General features: G+C 44.0%; 1 protein-coding gene across 1 annotated transcript; it reads right to left on the minus strand.

Moving 5' to 3' along the window:
* Positions 1–19,879: 19,879 nt before the first annotated feature.
* Positions 19,880–20,521, minus strand: LOC126355565 (uncharacterized). The gene has a single exon (XM_050005926.1). It carries the CDS (start codon positions 20,519–20,521, stop codon positions 19,880–19,882), a length of 642 nt encoding a protein of 213 aa, XP_049861883.1.
* Positions 20,522–22,576: the final 2,055 nt, after the last annotated feature.

Here is a 22,576-nt window from a genome sequence, read left to right on the forward strand (position 1 = left end):
AAGCGCTGTATCATTGTGAAAGGTACAGAGATGAGCGAGTGTGCCGGGACTTACCCCGGTCCACTACAACTAGCGCCACGTAATCATAAGGCGCCTTTCCGTAGCACACAAAGTATTGTGCCATAATGTAAGACTGAAATTAAAAATTAAAAAAACTTTCCCAAATTCTGTCACTGTATGCTTGAGTACATCAATGTTAACATTGTGAAGTGTCAGAATGATCTATTGAATGTGTTTCGCTAAATACATTATTTTACGAAAAAATAAGTGGCGTTAAATAATGAAGCCAGAAAGCCAAAAATTGTTTAGAATAAGTGAAAGTAAGTCACAAAAGTTACAAGTCGCGACTTGATCGGTGCAACATTTTTGAGAAATTTGAGGCGCTGAATATTAGACTCAACGGATGAAAATTTTTATGTAATCTTGGGTTGATACAAAAAAAATTAACTATATGACTCCATTAAGCTACCTTGATTAGTTTTCAAGTTATTTACTGAAAACAAATTTGTAACCGAAACATCCTTGTTCGTAATAGATTAAGTATCATTTGTATTGCTGATAGAAAGTTCTAATTAGAGCACTTGACTGCATTCATTAAATAATACAGCTGTAGCGTGTTTCAAGACTTTCGTGTAAATAACAATCAATACAAGAACTCTTTAATACTTAGTTCAGAGGTTATGTTCAATTGTCGGTTCCATTCTAAAAATTGTAGCCAGCAAAGTTTAAATGCAGTCGAGCTAAAACTTTTTCAGTGACTAAAGCCAATTTAACTTCAATTACATAAATATTATGAAGCTTGTAAATTACTACACAAGAGTTATTAATTAATACGTGCTCGAGACAGGGGCGATTTAGCTATTGCAATTTGTGCCTAAAGCTGTTGACAGCAGATGTTCCATTCGGCGGTCCTCTGCGCCCATATATAAAAGCAGCCAGAGAGGCAGCAGAGACGCACTTCGCACCGAGCTATCAATCTGTCAGCGTCAGTAAAACGCCGGCGTGCTCTCTGCCTCGGATGACGTCAGAGCTAGACACCTACCAAACGCGTTTTCGGTAAAAGCAGGAAGTGAATTCCCGAGGACTCTACACCGTCCTAGATCACTTAGCTTTCACGAAAGGAACCGAGTGTGTGTCGCCTGCAATGTTGACAAAACCTCGTGGCAAGTGGTGACATTTTCCATTTTTGAGGTGAGCAATTAACTTCGATGATAGACCGTTTTCCTAGGAACTTGCCGTAGAGGTGACCTCTGAACTGCTACTAGTGCTGTTTCTAAAAGGGACATTCCTATTATCACAAATATTATTACGTTTGTGAGTGTGAACTTTTACTGAATATTTTAATCAGTACACATCAAAACCTTTATTTATAATTATAATAATAGTTCCCGCTGAGTAAACAGAAACTAGGAACATTTTCTTTCAATGAGCACAAGTATATTGTGCTCCTTCAGACTGGAAATTATGGTCAGTATGTTCTCCATAGGTTTGTGGCTAACAACAAAAATAGTTTTCAGGCACTTGTAAAAACGGCAACAAATAAACAAGATCCACCCACAACTCTACAGTGCCACAAAGGAAGTTGATGTTCAGCTTGTAGCACCGTTGGCGCCCAGGAAAGACCAGATATGTCTCAAATGAAACTTATGTGCGTAGAAGGTAAATATTTCACTTTCTATATCGTAGACTTTTCCACGGTGATTGATGCTCACTCTGGAAATGCTAAGTCAACTACTACAGCAAGCCCATACAAAGAGAGATGCTACTGTAAGTCAGTTCATCTAAATTCCGATGACATGTTCTAACAGATGATGAGATTACGGCGGATAGAATCGCCTGGTCAATATAATATTTAGCAAGTATATAAACTTAGTATGCAAATTTCTCCTAATGTGTGGAAAGTTCTGAAACTACACGGTCCTTCACATTAATGTGACTAATGCTTATGTTCGATGTCGACTTGCAGTAACCAATCACACGTGGCAGACGGCAACATTACCTGATTTAGGAAAGTCATGGTGGAACTGGCCCATGTAGTATACACATACCTACATAAACAGCTTTCGTGAACTCTACTGAATCGTTCGCCATCTCCAGAATGGCATGTTATTTATTGCAGATGGTGTCCTGATGATATCATCTCTTGTACCGTATTGCCCCTCCCAGTGGGTGACTAAGTAATTTTGTGGTAGTGTCCAATATTTTACATGGTTTTCACCTAAAATTGCATTATTCATAAGTTTTGTAAGTAGGCTATTTAGGTTTTCTTATTGGTAACGCCACATAGCGCTCTGTATGAAAAATCACTGGCTGTGCTGTGCGCAGTCTGTGGATAGTTTGCATTGTTGTCTGCCATTGTAGTGTTGAGCTGCGGCAGCTGGATGCTAACAGCGCGTAGCGTTGCGCAGTTGGAGGTGAGCCGCCAGCAGTGGTGGACGTGGGGAGAGAGATGGCGGAGTTTTGAAATTTGTAAGAATTGGTGTCATGAACTGCTATATATATTATGACTAGTGAGGTAAATACATTGTTTTTTCTCTATTAAAATCTTTCATTTGCTAACTATGCCTATCAGTAGTTAGTGCCTTCAGTAGTTTGAATCTTTTATTTAGCTGGCAGTAGTGGCGCTCGCTGTATTGCAGTAGCTTGAGTAACGAAGATTTTTGTGAGGTAAGTGATTTGTGAAACGTATAGGTTAATGTTAGTCAGGGCCATTCTTTCGTAGCGATTTTTGAAAGTCAGATTGCGTTGCGCTAAAAACTATTGTGTGTCAGTTTAAGCACAGTCGTATATAATTTTTCAAAGGGGACGTTTCAGTTTATGTAATCTTTTTCAAATGAAAATGAGTATTCGGGTAAGGACAATTAAAGTGCCTTTTGTATCACTGACGACATCATAGGTGACGTCATTATTGAGTCATGTGTTTCCCCACCCTTACCCAAATCTGACAGGTCAATTGCCCTATTTATAAAATGGTAGTAATTCAAATTTTGGCGGGAAATTCAAAATTTTCGCTGCCTGGTTCATGCACCCATGCTGACTTGTTCATCGGCGACGAAGGCTGTAACACACACACTAACAAAAACCGTAGTGGCGGAACGTGGAAAACAGCGTAATCGCTGTCTTAATACGGAAAGGGAGCTATTTATCTGACGTACAACGTGGATATTCGCTGGCTTTCCAGCCAAGGGTGGAAGCATTTCCGAATGGCTGATTTCGTAAACTGCTGGCCTGCGGCCGTTGTTGAAGTGTACCAAGCGTGCAAAATGGCGATATCCAAAACCAGCGCCGATGGAACTGTGGTGCAGCATGAGCCACAGATGATAGGCGATGAGTACGGGCGAACAGATGCAGAGCTCTTGAGCAACTGACCGCCCAGATGAACCAAAGGGCTATTGAAGGTGTCTCCTCAGTGACTGTTCAACGAACGTCGCTGCGTATGTGCCTCCACAGCAGGTGCCTGGCTCACGGTTGTTCATAGGCAACAAAAGCTGTAATAAACACACCAACAGAATCGCAAATGGATGTCCACTTAGTGGCGACAGGTGGTTTTATCTGTTTAATCACCTTTTATTTTCCATCGGACAGATGGACATTTGTGTGTTTGGCGTGAAAGGTATAAAAGCAAACGTCCTGTAGTAATCATCCGCAGGGTCCAGGCTGGAGGGAATTCCCTGAGTGATCTCATCAAGCTGGAAGGCACAAATAGATCAACAAGTTTGCATCTGCCCTTGGGGACGAAGTCACTGCTACATGCAGTTTGTTTTTCTGCGGCACGACGGCATCCACCAGCAGTACGTAGGAACATGTCACCCAGCTCGAAGTGTTGATGCGTAGCTCGAAGAGCACCACGATAGTCTTACCGCACTCCCGTGGCCACCAAAATCCCCTGATTTAAATCCAATTGAGAATTTCTGGGATCACCTTGATCGGGCTGTTCACGCCGTGGGTACTCAACCGATGAACCTAGCACAGCTGGCCATGTCACTGACGTCGGCATGACTCCACATCCCTGTGATTACCTTCCAGAACGTCAGTGACTATCTTCCTGCATGGATTGCAGTGGTCTGTGCTGCAAAAGATTGTTATTCAGGCTATTGAAAGGTGGTCACATTAATGTGACTGGACAGTGTAGCAGTATTTTCTGGAAGTATAGGACTCATGATGCCAGAATATGCAACGAGCCGGCCGTTGTGGCCGAGCAGTTCTACGCGCTTCAGTCTGGAACCGCACGACCACTACGATCGCAGTTTCGAATCCTGCCTTGGTCATGGATGTGTTGAAACGTCCTCTTAGAAAAATTTATCAGTTGCTGTGCTAATAAACCACTTACGTTATTTGATTTTCAAACGGCTGATCAGAAATGAACGTACTCAGACATTTCTCTCTATTTTCTATTCTGATCAACACTAGACTGACACACACTATTTTTAGCGCAAGCAATCTTCTTTCAATAATCTCTAGAAATGAATGGCCCTGACTAACAACCTATACCTTTCATGAATAATTTACTTCACAAAAATCTTCGTTACTCGAACTACTGCAATACAGCGAACGCCAATACTGCCAGCTAAATAAAAGATTCTAACTACTGAAGGCAGTAACTACTGATAGCCATACTTAGAAAATGAGAGATGTTGATAAACATCGGCGTAGCAGGCTGTCGCCATGCTAGATAACGGCATTCTCGGACTTCCACTGCCTTGGAGTCAGACCTGCAGAGTCCAACCTTGCTTTTAACTCCATCTCGTCAGAGTTTTGACAACACATGTCCAGGGTCGACGCTACGAGCTGCCAATCACATTATGTGACCACCTGTTAAAAGCCAGAGTAACCACATTCTGATGCCCGAACTCCAGCGAGATGTCCTGGAAGAGAGTTCATGATTCCTGAAGGTACTGACAGGCACGTGGAGCCATACTGACTCCAATGTCGTTGCTAGCTGCTCAGTCCGATCGAGGTGATCCCACAGATTCTCGACTGGGTTTTAATACGAGGAGACTGATGGTCAGGGAAGTACGGTTATCTCATCCTAGTGATCTTTGGACTATGCACGTATACTGCGGGCTGTAGGACACGTTGCATTGTCCTGCTGGTAGATTCCATCGTGCCCTGGAAAACAAATTGCATATATGAGTGGACCTAGCCCCAAGTGAAGATGCGTACTGGTCTTAACCCAATGTGGATACCAAAATGACGATATAACTCAGGCAATGCAACTAAAATTTTTCCCGTACCATAACGCTCCTTCCTTTGGCTCATACCCTTACGACAATTGTTGCAAGGTGTTTGCTTTCAGTTGGATGGAAAGTAAAACGTGAATCATCTGAAAAGGCCGCCTGTCACCACTTTGTGGACGTTTAGTTGTGACATTCCCGTGTAAATCCGAGCTTTCATCGCCTATGAACAGCAGTCAGCTTGGGTGCATGAACCACGCTCCAGCTATGGAGGCCTATATGCAGCAACTTTCGCTGAGCGGTCCTTGAAGGGTCGCTGCTGACAGCCCCTTGTTTCATACAGACGGTCAGTTGCTCAAGAACTGCACGTGTATTCGCAAGCACACGTCCCCGCAGCCGTCCTCCACCCCAGTCGTCTGTGGCCTGTGTTGCACCACAGCTGCCGCGGCACTGTATACTTCAACCACGGCAACCAGCGAACAGTTTACAAACTCATCCGTTTCAGAAATGCTCCCACCCTTTAACGAAAAGCCAGTGACGTCAGATAAATCGCTTCGTTTACGCATTACGACATAGACTGCACTGTTTTCCACGTCACTCGACGTGCTTTATATACCCTTCTCTGTTAACGCTGCCACCTGCCGTCTGTGAACGTCGACGTTGACGTAGAACATAGGAGGTCGCCACATTAATGTGACTGGACCGGTTAGCAGGTGAGCGCTATCGTGCACTCTTCCACTTGTAACGATCTCCAGTACTCTCATGGTAAGTCAACAATTAACATTTTTTTCTACGTACGCTACTGGTCATAAAAATTACTACATGACGAGGATGACGTGCTACAGACGCGAAATTTAACCGACAGCAAGAAGATGCTGTGATATGCAAACGAGTAGCTTTTCAGAGCATTCATACAAGGTTGGCGCCGGTAGCGACGCCTACAACGTGCTGACATGACGAATGTTTCCAACTGATTTCTCATACACAAACAGCAGTTGACCGGCATCGCCTGGTGAAACGTTGTTGTGATGCCTCATGTAAGGAGGAGAAATGGGTACCATCACGTTTCCGACTTTGATAAAGGTCGGATTGCAGCTTATAGCGATTGCGGTTTATCGTATCGCGACGTCGCTGCTCGCGACTGTTAACAGAATATGGAATCGGGGGGTTCAGGAGGGTAATACGGAACGCCGTGCTGGATCCCAAAGGCCTCATATCAGTATCAGTCGAGATGACAAGTACCTTATTCTTGTTCGCGTGGCTGTAACGGATCGTGCATCCACGTCTTGATCTCTGAGTCAACAGATGGGGACGTTTGCAAGACAACAACCATCTGCACGAACAGTTAGACAACGTTTGCAGCAGCATGGACTATCAGCTCGGAGACCATGGCTGCGGTTACCCTTGACGGTGCATTACAGACAGGAGCGGCTGCTATGGTGTACTCAACGACGAACCTGGGTGCACGAATTGCAAAATTAATTTTTTCGGATGAATCCATGTTCTGCTTATAGCATCATGATGGTCGCATCCGTGTTTGGCAACATGGCGGTGAACGAACATTGGAAGCGTGTATTCGTCATCGCCACACTGGCGTATCACCCGGCGTGATGGTATGTGGTGCGATTGGTTACACTTCTCGGCCACCTCTTGTTCACATTAACGGCACTTTGAACAGTGGACTTTACATTTCAGATGTGTTACGACCCGTCGCTCTACACTTCATTCGATCCCTGCGTGTTGCATGTACTGTACAGGCTTTTCAGGATACAGAAAATGTTCGACTGCTGCCCTGGCCAGCACATTCTCCAGATCTCTCACCAATTGAAAACGTCTGGTCAATGGTGGCCGAGCACCTGGCTCGTCACAATACGCCAGTCACTACTCTTGATGAACTGTGGTATCGCGTTGAAGCTGCATGTGCACCTGTACCTGTACACGCCATCCAAGCTCTGTTTGACTCAATGCCCAGGCGTATCAAGGCCGTTATTACGGCCAGAGGTGGTTGTTCTGGGTACTGATTTCTCAGGATCTATGCACCGAAATTGCGTGAAACTGTAATCATATGTCAGTTCCAGTATAAAATATTTGTCCAATGAATACCCGTTTATCATCTGCACTTCTTGGTGTAGCAATTTTAATGGCCAGTAGTGTAGTGTTTCTCAAAGTACAATTGAAATTCGAACCATGTTCTTTACTTAGTTACTTTGTGTACCGCCATCTTGTCTTTCGTTTTAGGACGCTACGGACTGGAGTAAGCGAATTTTTCTATGTTTTCAATACTCTTTCAGTTCAAATATTTTTCCATGTGTTGTAGGGCTATTTTCTCTGACTGTCCGCCATTGTGAATTAGTGGCTCAATATTGGAAACACTGCCTCAAATTTCATTCGTTTTTGAACAATATCTCTAAATCAAATTAAAATTCTCTTAATTTTTTCTTGTCTGTGAAGCTCGCAGTACATTCGTACAATACGTTTCAGTAGAAATACCTACAGAACGAGACGGAGTCCGAAGTCATGTGACAGGAGAAGATCTGCTGCCATAAGAAACTGCTTACCTGGGAGTAGGGAAGGAAGTGGCACGTAGGGAATCAAAACCAAAAATATCTTTGATATTCCACCAGTAGAACTGCGTCAATTCTGTCATTTTAATCGGATTCACAGTTCTCACCGTGTTAACAGGTGTTACACTTTCCAGTAACTAACATTTTAGTCGTTATTGGCAATTGGCAGCTTGCTTGCCTTGAAAGTAATCACTACTAGTACATTATCTTACGGCACTTTGATACCTCCGACAAAAACTGGTTATCAGAGAGGTTTTCTTTCAGTTCGAACACATGACGTTTATGTGAGACTTTACACTCTCCATTCTGCAATGGACTGTCACTGTTACGTTAAATTGCACGGGTCAGTGTCAACTGCCTTTATAATCACCACGTGATTCGGTAGCACGCTGCCATCTTCAAGCGCCTTAGCCTTCCCTTTCTGCACATTAATGCTTATAAATATCTAATTTCATATGCGTAACTTAGAATGGATAGAGAAACATCGTGAAACTACCGCTAATTGTCACCATTTATTGCCATTAGTATTTGGTACTACACATGTAAACCTATATAGAAGTAGAGATCATATCATTTGAATGTGTAAAGGTATTTACAGACTTTGCCAAGAATTATGTTAGAGCTAAGACGTTACAAGATCATCAAGTTACCTTCCATTAAGAATGTAGAATGCACTCAACGACTGTGATATGACTTTGAAAATGATGGAGCACAGCTTCGCTCGTCCGTTCCTTCAGGCTTTATTAAAGAAGATCTAGATTTCGGCTAGTAATTAGCCATTACCATTGGTGAAAAATTCAAGAAGTACATAGTCAGGCGATAGTATATAAAGTTACAACTCGTGGAGTAACCTATAAAGCTTATACAATAGATTTTTTTCGTGCGCCACAGAGAAAATAGTGGTGTCCGAAAAAGTGTCCTGTATAAAACATAAAAATGCGTAGTTCTGCAGAGCAACTAAAAAATAAGTTACAACTGTCACTATCTAAACAAGAAAAGCATCAACGATGTGCTAGCAGACGGCATTCAGCGATGTAGGCGAGAAATCAAGCGGAAATCACAGCCACTGATGATACTTTACCTCAAAAAACCGAAAAGCGTCTGGTGAAAAAAACATGCTTTTTTTTGCAGCTGCAACGACAGAATGAAAATACTGTCTACAGTTGTAAAGCAACTACGGACAATATGGCCACACAAATCAGCAGGAACGGAGCACTTGGTGCGCGCTGGTTGTCATGGTCCAGTGGTGTCTGACACCGTAGCTCGGCGTGTTCCGTCAGAGCGCTGGTAAGGGAATCAATGAGCAACTTAAACGGATATCATGCGATGTCTGCCCAGGCCAAATGCATCGAACAATACCGAACAAAATGAAAAAAAGTATTTAAGACAACAGACTGCAGTGCTCAAAGTCGTAGGTTCGCATCGTCTGGGTAAAAAAACATTTTTTTCCTTTTCATGTTTGTAACACATTCTGAGACTATATTAATCGTAAAAGTTAAGTATTTTTCTTTCTGCAGTTTTCATTTTTATTTACGTGTGTGAGCGCTCTTTCTCAGTAATGAGTTCCTTAGATTTAGTGACTTCCGTATGTTTAAGAAATGGAAGATGAAATTGCTCTGCGAGAAGCAACCGACAGTGACATTGTGGTTAGACGGGAATCTAGGAGCATAACTTAAATTACTCTGAATGGAGCAAGCAGCAATCATCTTCATGCTCTTGAATGAGATTTTTACTCTGCAGCAGAGTGTGCGCCGATGTGAAACTTCCTGGTATAGCATTTGCACGTGAAAGGCAAAGATCCCGAGTTACAATCTCGGTCCGGCACACTGTTAATCTACCACGAAGTTTCATCTTTATACTCTTGCTTATCACAATTATTTATGTTCGATCGAATCCTTAGCAGCAGTAGGCAGAGATGAAAGGTCCCTATCACAATATTTTTAGGCTATACGACCATAAATGAAACATTTTGATTCATCAGATACATGTTATAAATTTCGACGAACTTCACTATCTGCACTGGCCATACGTTCTCGAAAACGCGTTTTTTAAAATTTATGTTTAAGACTGAAATCGTTGATGTATCAGATAGGAAAGTAAGCTAATTCATCATTTGGATATCTAGGAGCAAGTTACAACCACAGTCTAGGCATCTTCTTATTCTCTGATACTCTCAAAAATTTTTTAGGTGTTTTTATAGATTTGTTTCTACAATGTGGTACTGCACACCATTCCTAGCTTGTATACCGAAACGTAAAATCCAAAATAATATGTCAATTTGAATGAAAAGAAAATGACATTTATGACAATTACTGTGATTGTAGCATAGAGTGAGAGACAAAAAAACATGGTTCAAATGGCTCTGAGCACTATGGGACTCAACTGCTGTGGTCATCAGTCCCCTAGAACTTAGAACTACTTAAACCTAACTAACCTAAGGACATCACACACATCCATGCCCGAGGCAGGATTCGAACCTGCGACCATAGCAGTCGCACGGTTCCGGACAGCGCGCCTAGAACCGCGAGACCACCGCGGCCGGCAGTGAGAGACAGTATCTTGGAACAAGCACAACATAGAGGTTTATAAATTTTCCTTTAGTACTATTACCAGTTGGGCAACGGCCTTGCTGCAGTGGATACACCGGTTCCGGTGAGATTACCGAACTTAAGCGCTGTCGGGCGTTGTCGGCAATTTGATGGGTGACCATCCAGGCCGCCATGCGCTGTTGCCATTTTTCGGGGTGCACTCAGCCTCGTCAGGCCAATTGAGGAGCTACTCGAGCCAATAGCAGCGGCTTCGGACAAGAATACCATCGTAACGGCCGGGAGAGTGGTGTGCTGACCCCACGCCCCTCCCATCCGTATCCTCCACTGAGGATGACACGGCGATCGGATGGTCCCGGTAGGCCACTCGTGGCCTGAAGACAGTGCTTTTTTTTTAACTATTACCAGTTTATCTACCATCTTTTTGGTATGAAAAAAAGACTTGCGTTACTTACATAGGAAACCACATTTGAACTATAAATATAGATAGAACTGGAAAAATTGATGCGGGGAATCGACTGTGCCTGTGCCTTTGTGTATGGGATATTCCTCCTGTCGTGATTACGCAAAATTAGAAGCAGCAGCATATACCAGGAAAGTGAGAGGAGATTTTAATCGCACTCTGCCTGAATATATGCTAATTACTTCACTCGCTGTGCCATCTTGCTCGGGTTTATTGTTATAGCTCCTGTTTGAGGCAACGTATATTTGATGTGACAACTAAAGAAACTTATCAAAAAATACTACGTCAGAACAGGTTGTGTTTTGTAGTCTTCCGTACTGTAATCGACTTATTTCGCTACTGCTAGATTCCACAGCCTGTTAATTATTACCTCTTCAGGGCAGTACTGACAACAGTTTCTGTGAAAATTATTTTATGCTGACATATCACTCACTATCCTCTCTATTCCGTTTACACGTTATTTCATATTGGAAGAGCCTTCAAGCAACGTTTTAATAGTAAACTTATCCTCACTGGAAACTCACATGCTAGAAAAAATGTAATTACGTTTTACTCAATTTTATCTCCTGCTCTACATTTTACTTTAATACGGTTATATTTCACTTTGTGAAACATCTATGAACTTTACTGACGTGGAAGGACTGTAAAATTTATCATTTTCTTAGCCATGTGAAAGTTCCTTACCAACTGCAAGAGACGAAAAGCGTTTCTAGACCATTGATAATCAACCTGGTCACTGTGGCCCACTTGTGGGAGTTCCAGCTTTCCTGGTGGCGGTGGGGTTTAAAAGATATTTTCTTAAGGTTTTCATGAAATTTTGACTTAAAGGATATGCATAATAATAATTACTAATCAAATACTTCAACTTGCTGCAACTCTGCTTTATGAATTTAATGACGAAGTTATTTACCTACTTCACAAACGATCACTACTGTGGATTGGTGGGTGGTTAGAAAATTTTACTATTAACAGAGATACAAAATTGGGCGGTAGGCAAAAAAGGTTGACTACCCTGGTCCAGACAGATTAAATTAGATTAATACTTGTTCCATAGATCATGAATATCACACTTCGTAATGATGTGGAACGTGTCAGGTTAATAAAAGATGTCTGTACAAGATATTACATTACACAAAATATTGCATGACACTAATGTTTACCATCGATAAAATAAATTCTGGTATTAGATTTGTATAGAATAAGGAGGATATTTCTCGACGTGGAGAAGAAATTCCGTTGATGTCTAAAGATTTTTTTTGGTTAGTACGTGCCCATGGAAACCACGGATGTTCCCGCGATGGGGTGACTGGCGTGTCTCATTGACAAAGGGAGCCTTATCGTTGTGTAACGACATCGTATGGTTATATGTGTAGAGGCCAGGCTAGAGCATGGTCCCTAAAAAGCAGCAGCAACAGCAGTCTGCCAGTAGCTACAGGGGAACTGCCTGGTTGAGTGAATGATTTACCCTCGTAATAACATGGGAAGTATCAACAAACAATAGCCGGCCGGAGTGTCCGTGCGGTTCTGGGCGCTACAGTCTAGAAACGCGCTACCGCTACGATCGCAGGTTCGAATCCTGCCTTGGACATGGGTGTGTGTGAAGTCCTTAGGTTAGTTAGATTTAATTAGTTCTAAGTTCTAGGCGACTGATGACCTCAGAAATTGAGTCGCATAGTGCTCAGAGCCATTTGAACCATCAACAAACAATAGCCAACATGATACTGTTATTGTGGACAGCTGAAAGCAAGGAGGAACTACAGCCGTTATATTTAGCAGGGACATGCAGCATCATTGTATGGTTTAATAATGGGGTTAAACAGTATAGTATTCGTATACACCAGTAGGAACTACCGTGAAGTATATTGTCATCCGGCGTTCTACGGGTCAGAGTCAGGAACATTCGATTCTTTAATCTCGTGTGTAGGATAGAGAAAATGAAAAGTGAAATTGATGAGGCTCTAGTTAGAAACGGACAGCAGGAAGAATAACCTCTCTGGTCAGGGGAAATACAGCAGTAAGTATAATAATGAGGAAGAGAATGGGAATCGGATGAGCTACTATGAACAGCCAGCAAATTGCACGAATTATCGTTAGACAGAAAGTCCTTAGCCATCACAATAGTGCCAGTATATATGAGCACTTGCTCTGCAGGTGCTAAAGAAATTGAAAAACGTGTTTAATGAGATAAAAGAAATTAATCAGTGCTTTAAGTAACAAAAATACAATTGTGATGGCGGTAATCAAATTCGAAAGTGAAAATGGAAGTGAGAAAACAATAGTCAGAGAACACAGACTGAAGGAAAGGAACGAAAGGGGAAACCACGTGGTACAATTTTGAACACAATTTAATAACTGCTAATACTTGGTATAAGAATCGAGACAGAAGATAAAAGAGCAGGAGATATTGAAAATTTTCTGATACGTTACATACTGAAAGGGCAAACCTACGTTTCTAGCATCTGTAGACTTAGAGAAAGCTTTTGACAACGTTGACTGGAATACCCTCTTTCAAATTCTAAAGGTGGCAGGGGTAAAATACAGAGAGCGAAAGGCTATTTACAATTTTACGGAAACCAGATGGCAGTTATAAGAGTCGAGGGACATGAAAGGGAAGCAGTGGTTGGGAAGGGAGTGAGACAGGGTTGTAGTCTCTCCCCGATGTTATTCAATTTGTATATTGAGCAAGCAGTGAAGGAAACAAAAAAATTCGGAGTAGGTATTAAAGTCCATGGAGAAGAAATAAAAACCTTGAGGTTCGCCGATGACTTCGTAATTCTGTCAGAGACAGCAAAGGACTTGGAAGAGCAGTTGAACGGAATGGACAGTGTCTTGAAAGGAGGGTATAAGATGAACATCAACAAAAGCAAAACGAGGATAATGGAATGTAGTCGAATTAAGTCGAGTGATGCTGAGGGAATTAGATTAGGAAGTGAGACACTTAAAATAGTAAAGGAGTTTTGCTATTTGGGGAGCAAAATAACTGATGATGGTCGAAGTAGAGAGGATATAAAATGTAGACTGGCAATGGCAAGGAAAGCGTTTCTGAAGAAGAGAAATTTGTTAACATCAAGTATAGATTAAAGTGTCAGGAAGTCGTTTCTGAAAGTATTTGTATGGAGTGTAGCCATGCATGGAAGTGAAACATGGACGATAAATAGTTTGGACAAGAAGAGAATAAAAGCTTTTGAAATGTGGTGCTACAGAAGAATGCTGAAAATTAAATGGGGGGGATCACTTAACTAATGAGGAAGTATTGAATAGGACTGGGGAGAAGAGACGTTTGTGGCACAACTTGACCAGAAGAAGGGATCGGTTGGTAGGACATGTTCTGAGGCATCAAGGGATCACCAATTTTGCATTGGAGGGCAGCGTGGAGGGTAAAAATCGTAGAGGGAGACCAAGAGATGAATACACTAAGCAGATTCAGAAGGATGCAGGTTGCAGTAGGTACTAGGAGATGAAGAAGCTTGCACAGGTCAGAGTACCATGGAGAGCTGCATCAAACCAATCTCAGGACTGAAGACCACAACAACAACAACATACTGGTAAGACAGACATTTAGAAACTGGATTTTAAGCTGCAAATTTTCTTAAGAGAAAACAATATCAATACATGGCTATAAAACTCCCGAAATATTTAATCTAAATAAATTAAAATACTTTAGGCTATAATAGTAACTTAAGTAATTAATGAGTGGGCAGCGTGTGGTACGAAGAGACCGATAGGTGATAAGTAATGATACATAGGTGTAGAGGTATTTTTACGAGTCAGTGCCTACGTTTGTTAAAAAATTACTAACTATCGTCAAGCTGGCGCCTTCCATTAAAGCCAAGTCTTCGTAGCAACCTGAAAGCTGTCACTTGCAGGGGTACATTGGTAAGGTGAAATCGGCCGTTAGGACACGCAAGTGTCTGGCAACTTAGTGACTCAGAGTGGACCTTCCAGAACTGCTGCAGAAGACACTATTAAATTCGTCACGAAAAGCAGGACCATTACATCAGATCTTTTCTTTAGGAAAGATGTATTAAAGAGAACCCATGGCATGCATGGGGCCTCATTGTTTTGATCTCCGTAAATAAGTCATCCCATGTTTCCACCATAGGCACTGTCATTCTCTAAGTCACAAGGGTCAACTGTTTAGGCACCATGTTGTACCAGTGTTCCTGAATGACGAAGTGTCAGAATTTTAAAGAAAGCTCTCAGTTTTCAACGAGCAAAAAATTTAAGCAACTTTTTGCTCTCTTGTCGTGACAACTTGATTAATGATTATTATGGTGATTGTTCTAATGTATTACTGTAAATGAACCTCAGAGCAAACCATGATGCCGCTCAGGAAAAGCCAAAAGTTCTACAATTGTTACCTGGCAGAAACTGTTTCTCTTACCTTCATTTTCTTGGGCCCTTCAGTTTCCACTGAGTGCTATTTTCTGCTACTGCTCGAGCAGTGAATGGCAGTCAATAACCTGTACAAGTTGAGCGTTCTGATCATGCTTTACCCCTAATTTTTGTGCCATCACATTAATTGCTTAACTTCTTGTATTTATAACTGGGGAAATTGTTCGATATATCTTCGGGCTTGAGTCTTCCTATGTTTCATTTATATAGCTTTGTGATCAACACAATTGTTCTTAATTTTTATAAGAAGCTTGGCCACAATCACAGTGATCAAGCAGCAAGAGATCGATATTAATTGCTCATGCAAGTAGCAGAGGTCAGTGATGGGGCTACAGTCAGGACCGGAAGCGGTACAGCAGGTCGCTGTTGAAGAGAGAACTGGCAGCACCAGAGGAATGTTTCACAATTTGTAGGGGCAGATGTGGAATCCGACCATAATTTATAAAGGGTGGTCTTAAGTTTCGGTTCGAAGGCCGCCCAGTCTACAGTCTGGATGCCAGTAGGGAAAATTCGCCGTGAGCATTGTGGCAGGCATCCCACCAACCCGTTTGGAGGAACATCTTGTCTTATTTTCCTTTATTGAATTTCGATATCCGCCTCCCCCCCCCCCACAGGAGGGTGGGAGGACTGACAGCAGCTTAAAACGCCGCTCTACAGCCGATAGAAGAGTTAAAAGAAAACAATGGGAAGATAACAAACAAGACAATGAAGCTGATAAAACGGTGACTTTGTTATAAACAGTAAAGTGGCGGTAAAGTTGCGGATGTTAAAATAGAAAAACACGGGGTTGATGGTGCTAACGAAGACATACAGTAAGTACACAGGCTCAATTTAAAAAACATGGCGACAGTATGGTTTCTGTTCACAACACTGTAAAACAGGGCACACTACACTGAACACTCAAACACTGCACCAGAGATTACAGACAAAAATAACACACCACAGCGTAAGGCAGATTTAGGGAGGGGGGGAGAACCTGGACGGGTGAGGGGAAAAAAGGGGAGGGAAAACTAAAAGGGGGGAGTCGAAGGAGGGAGAGGATACAGAAAAAGAGAGGCAGGGTGGACGCAAGAAGGAGTGTGGAAGCCAGTGGATGGGAAAGCAAAAGGACTCAGGGAGAGAGAATAGTCAAAGAGAGGGTAGGCGGGAAAAAAACAGGATGGAAGGAGGGGGAGAGGGAGCCAGGGAGGAGGACAGAAGGAGGGAGGAGACGGTGAGGATCGGAGTTGACAGGAGGGATAAGAGGAGGGAGAACGCATCATTTGGGAGGGGGAGTTGGTGGAATCCACTTCAGGAAAGGAGATGAAGGGTGTAAAGGTGGAGGGTAGGGGGCGACACAATAGTGAAGTCACGGCAGTGGGTGGGGTTTGGAGAGGAGAGGAGCAACCACAGGATGGGGAGAATCAAGGTGGCAGGAGGTGTAGAGGACTCGGATGTGTTCTAAGAAAAGGATCAGATGGGGGAAAGGTATCAGGTCAGGGAGGATCTGCGGGGGGGGGGGGAGGCATGTATGGAAGGTGGATTGAAATGCATGGCACTTGAGGATTTGGAGAGACTTTTAGAATTTTTTTTGGGGGGGGGGGGAGGGGGTGGATATCAAGGTGGGACTGATATAACAGAGGTTGGGAGACATTAAGGATTTGTAGGTGTGGAGGATGGTAGAGGGGTTCAACCACCATGTCCAGCCAGAGAGGTTGTGGGCTTCGGATTGGAGAGAGGAGAGATGAGGGATACAGGTGAGGTGATGGTCTATGGTGAGTCCAAGGTGGTGAGGGTGGGGGATGGTTCTGGAAGGATTGATTTTCAGAACCTACTAGGTACACCATGCTGCAAAACGGGTAAGGTGATTCTGGAGAAGGCATTGGAACCATTGAAGGGTAGGAGGGAGGGCAAGGAAGGCAGTGTCATTGGCATACTGTACGAAGGGGACTGGAGGGGGGTTGGGGCATATCTGCCATATACAGGAGGTAGAGGAGAGGGTAGAGGGTAGAGGACAGAGCCCTGGGGCACACCCTTGGTGGGATAGAAAGTGTGGGAATTGGCATTATAGGTGGTAAAGTGGGAGGGGCGGTGGGAGAGGAAGGAAGCTATCAGACAGGCATAGTTGACAGGAAGGGCTTATGTCAGGAGTTTAAACAGGAGACCAGGATGCTATACTTGGTTGTAGGCCTTTTCGAGGTAGAGGGAGACAAAAATGCTGGAGCGACAGGAGTTAAGCTGGAAGGAGAGGAGATAAGGGAGGCATAGGAGTTGGTCACTGGCAGAAAAGGAAGGTTGAAAGCTGGGATGGGTACAGTGTCGGTGGAGGTGGTGATGGATACCCCGGGTAAGGATGGCTTCCAAGAGCTTACTGAACACTGAGGCGAGACATATAGGACGATAAGAAGAGGCATCAGATAGATATTATGGTACAGGATACTGTAATGTTGTCGCGCCATGGGATGGGAGATTTAGACGAGGATGGTAAGGGGGCTGAAGGTAAAGTGGGCTTGATTTTGGGAGTAGGTGGCATAGGTGGTAAGATAGAAGAGGAAATGTGCAGTGAGGGCGTCTTGGGAAATCGTGTGGGAATGTTGGAAGGGGTGGATGTTTTCTCTGCAGTAGGGGAAGGGCAGAACGAGGTGTTGGCGTGGTTGGGGTCATCAATGGGGCAGACAGGAATGATGAGCTCAGGGGTGACAGGAGGAGATTTCACTTAACATTTGACTAGCAGGACAGATGCGATTTGTTACAGGTATTAGAGGAGGGGAGAGAGGTGCGGTTGGGGCATTTATTCAAGAAGGGGAAGCTTTGCAGTGGGGACAGGTAGGGGGGGGGCCTCTTGCAGGTGGCAGTGACATGGTCATTGTACTTTAGGCAGCGTTGGCAGCAGCAGGGTTGGAAGGGGGAATGGGAGGGGTCCACTTTAAGATGGCGATTGTAGATGAGGGCTCCCTCTGTAAGGAGGCAGTTGATGCAGGAGGAGGATTCACTGAATATCCACACTAGGTAAGTCGGCCCGGCATCATTAAGGATGTTACGGGCCAAGCGGCTTTCAGTGTGGGGATGGGAATTTAGTTTGCCAACGCAGCCTCCGTGAGCATGGGCCTAAACTTTATGATCACGGCATTGAAGGTTGGCAGATGTTGCCGAGGTTGAGGCTGTGGAAGTGGTTCAAGGCTTTCCTATTTTTAGTTAGCTGGTAAAATAACGTCGAAAAAGCAGTTAAGTTTACCATTGGAAATTTTATTCTACTCACAAAACATTGTTTATAAATTGCACTATTGATAAAAGGAAATGTTTTACTACAGGATGGTAAAAACCAACTGCATTCAACAAAAATGTGAACGAATATTCCCTGAGTGGGTTTCCAAGTTCTAGAATGGATCGAAAGATGACCTATGCCATATCACATCTATAATCTAGGTTTAAATTAAGTTTCACAAAAGAGAAAACTATCAAAATGGTCTACAGTGAACCCAATTATCTTTAATTACTTATCTAACTTGTCGTACATTTCAGTGGCTGATGTGGCTTCTCAATAACTATATAACAGAAAAATCATCGCGTTTCAGATTTTTACTTCAAGTAGCAAATGTGAACACCATGAGCTTTAATTTGCGATCGACACTCTTATTACGCAAAAAGGGCGTGCAACAGATAAGACTTCTCCAGTTCTGAGTGAAGCCTTATGCTCTCTAAAATGCGTCATCGCGTGCGTTTATTACCTTGTCGGTGTTTAGGCAGCGTCAGGGTGGCAGCGGGCAGCACAGCAACCATCCAGCTCGCCATCTCGGAACTAACTCTGCTCCTCCTAAGTTGTTCTTACTACCATTTACCGCAGTTGGTTTAAAAAAAAAACTATCTGGCTGTGTTTTCATCTGACCAATCAGGGTCTCAATGTTAACCTTAAGCTCCACCTACAAAAATTCTGTCTGTCCAATGAGAAACGTTATACTTTTCGTGGTGGGGCAATGTTTTTAAAGTTTGCAACGTAATAGAGACGTGAAAAAGTCTCACGCTAAAACTTTCAGGTGGTGTGGCCCTTTTTGTGTTATCGTAAGATCTATACTGTTTTTCTGTAGGGCTCTAGCTTTTAACATGGGCTGGGGGGGGGGGGGGGGGTGGTCCTTGACGTAACAGAGACGCAAAAAAGTCTCACGCTAAAAATTGAGGGTGGTGTGGCCATAGTGGTTAGGTGGCGACGTGGGTGTCCAGTCTGTCCCTTATCGTGGGGCCTTATTGCTTAACACGGTTCTGCTCTCGGCTTCTGTTCTTGTTTCTCCCCTCGGAACTGCATCTGTCTCACAGTGGGAAGGTATGACATGCATTTAGGCATTCTTGTGTTAGTCTGTGGTATTCCATTTGCTCACTCGTTACTCGTATTACTTTGGTTAATTTAATGTCACGATTTATTCGGAGCTATGTGACATACTACTGGATTTGCTTATCATGTCAGTGTTTTCATGGAAGGTGTTTGTTTTGCCTTACAGCTGTCAGGGAGAGGTTGGGGTGTGGTAGGGGGTGAGGGTGGCTTATGGGCCAAATTGGGCACATGGGAGTTTGGAGAGGAGATCGGTGTGGAAGGAAGCATTGGGGGATTTAATGAGGACTGAGTCCTTGCAAGGATTGAGAGGGGAGATGGGGCATTGGGGAAGTATTTATGGATGGCCAGGGTGAGGGTACAAGCTTCAAGGAATTGAGGGTCACGATTGGAGAGGACAAAGGTGTGGGTGGAAGGGGTGGTAGGGGTTGGTGTCAGGGTCCTGTCCCTGGGGGTCCATGAGTCATGGCGATGGTGGTTGTCATTGTGGAGAGGGTGGGGGCAGGGTCAACATTAGGGCGTTTAGACGATTTCTTGGACAGGTCAGGGTGGAGAGGGGGCTGTGGGATGGGTTGCAGGGGGTGATGGCGGGGGGCAGGCCCTCCCTGAGGGGTAGGTGACACAGGAGGTTCGGGCATGTTTGTCACAGAGACTGTGGCTTGGTAGGCGAAAATCTGTGCTGGCTGGGATCCTGTCATAGGTGGCACGGGGTTTGATGGGAAGTCTGCAGACGGCGATGGGGCGACACCTAAAGGTGAGGGAGAGTCAGGGGAAGTGGCAGTCGAAAACAGCGTAGGAGTGGGGCGGACAGGGAGGCAAGGAAGGACGGGGATATGGGTGGCGAATGAGTTCCATGTGATGGTGGTTGGAGCAGCTGAGGGGGAGTGAAAATGATGGAGGTGGTGGGGTGGGACATGGTGGTGGTGTGCATGCGGGGGATGAAGATAGTAACGGTGGTGATGGAGACTTCGGTAGGGACGAGAAACGGCGGCAGCAGCAAGGACAGTGGCGGTGCTGAAGGATGGCGGCAGTGATGGTGGCAAAGGAGCTTTCAGCGAGAGGGGACGGCAGCCCATCTAGCGAATCCTTCTGGGCAGTGGCTGAATGATGACAAAAAGTGATGGCACAGGAATCTAGGACGGCGGCACGAGCACCAGGTAGTGGCAAACATGCAGGTTGGCAGGCGGACAGATGGACGGATGGACGGGCGACTAAAGTGGCAGGCGATGACGAGCACCGGGCGTCAGCTCTGGCGGACGGACGACAATGGCCGGCAGGCAGGCAGAGAGAAAAGCAGACAGCAACAGCGTGGATTTCACCCTGAGGGTAGCCCAGGCTCTGTAATCTGTCGTCTCCAAAGTGAAGGGATCCAACCGTCGAGATGCCTTTTCCGTTGACTGCCTACTGCAATTTCGACCCTCCGAGGTCTTTAAGGAACCGATAATCGCTTAGAGAGATTAGGACTATAGGTCGGATACTCGAGTGCACCCCACTTAAGTTGGCATAACTACTGCGTTACGAAATTTGTGATATGGGGACGTGCGACCAGCAAGGAACTTGGGCACACCATTCCACAATGGTGAATTTCGACAGACATGCTGCCCCTATACATATTCTTCATTCTCCAATAGATGTCTACAGGCGTTTGTTCTTCAGCGGGCAAGAAAACATTAATAAGCACTTTGGTCCTGTTTCGAAAGTATCTGGTAATAACGTAGCCACAGTTCACGTTATCGCATTTACCGCATGCTTGTTGGAAATACACGAATGAAACACTGCTCCCTTGACGTGTCGGCGCTTATATACCCGGACTGGAGTTCGGCTACGTTGCATATACGCTACAGGAACGCCATAAAAAGAAAACTTTTAGTAATTCTTTTAACATTGTGCAGCCCTGTCAGCAACTGTGATAACTGAACATGTAACACGTCAGCCTCACTTGCAAATAGAAACCAATCTTCACCCAGGTTTCAGCCAAAATAATTTGGCCTTCTTCGGAAGCCAGTTACACTAAACTGTTGCATGCCAAAGTTTGGCCATGTGAAGCATAAGACTGTAGCACCGTAGTAACCAGTCAAATCTACATTACTTGTGCTGAAGAGAAACGGGAGGCCCCACTGCACGGACGAGGTCGGTAGGCCGCTAGAGGTGCGCTGGGGCAGCTCTTGCTGCCTACCAACCTCGTCCGTGCAGTGGGGCCTCCCGTTTCTCTTCAAAAATGGTTCTCAGAACTATGGGACTTAACATCTGAGGTCATCAGTCCCCTAGAACTGAGAACTACTTAAACATAACTAACCTAAAGACATCACACACATCCATGCCCGAAGCAGGATTCAATCCTGCGACTATAGCGGTCTAGCGGTTCCAGGCTGAAGCGCCTAGAACCGCTCGGCCACAACGGCTGGCCGTTTCTCTTCAGACCAAGTAATGTAGATTTATGCCTGTTTACTACATTGCTACAGTTTTATGCTTGAGACGTGGCCAAATTTTGGCATGCAATAGTTTAGTGTCACTGGCTTCTGAAGAAGGCCAAATTATTTTCGCTGGAACCTGGGTGAAGATTGGCTTCTATTTGCATCTGAGGCTGACATGTTACATGTTCGAAACTTTTAGTTACCCATTACATTAGTTATTAAAAGCAGATTAAAATTGAAAGAATTGCCTAAAGGCAGGAAATTACAGAGAAATGACCTGGATTAGTTGAAGCACCCAGAGAATTTCAAAGGGACCGCTATCCAACGACTAATTAAAATATGCGAAAGAAATACGTTTGATGATAGTAACGTTAAGAGAAGGAATATTGAAGGATGGTCCAGTAGAAATCTTTGAGCCATAGTTTTACATAATGCATAAAATGCTTCAAGTGAAGGAGGCATAGGGTAACAGATGTTGAAAAATGAAAGTGTCAGAAAGTGCAAAGTGACAAAGCAGTAATTGGTACAGTAGAAATGCAAATCTGTGGAACTTTGTATTATTTTAGGAAAGACATATTCTGCGTACATGAAAACTAACGAAAACAAGTGAAAAGCACTGTATGATTATCAAAGCTTCAGATGGAAAAACAGCACTAAGCAAAGAAAGGAAGGCTGAAAGGTGGCCTGAACATATTGAAGGGCTACATAAAGCAAGAA

The sequence above is a fragment of the Schistocerca gregaria genome, chromosome 3, assembly GCF_023897955.1.
Source record: "Schistocerca gregaria isolate iqSchGreg1 chromosome 3, iqSchGreg1.2, whole genome shotgun sequence".
Taxonomy (NCBI): domain Eukaryota; kingdom Metazoa; phylum Arthropoda; class Insecta; order Orthoptera; family Acrididae; genus Schistocerca; species Schistocerca gregaria.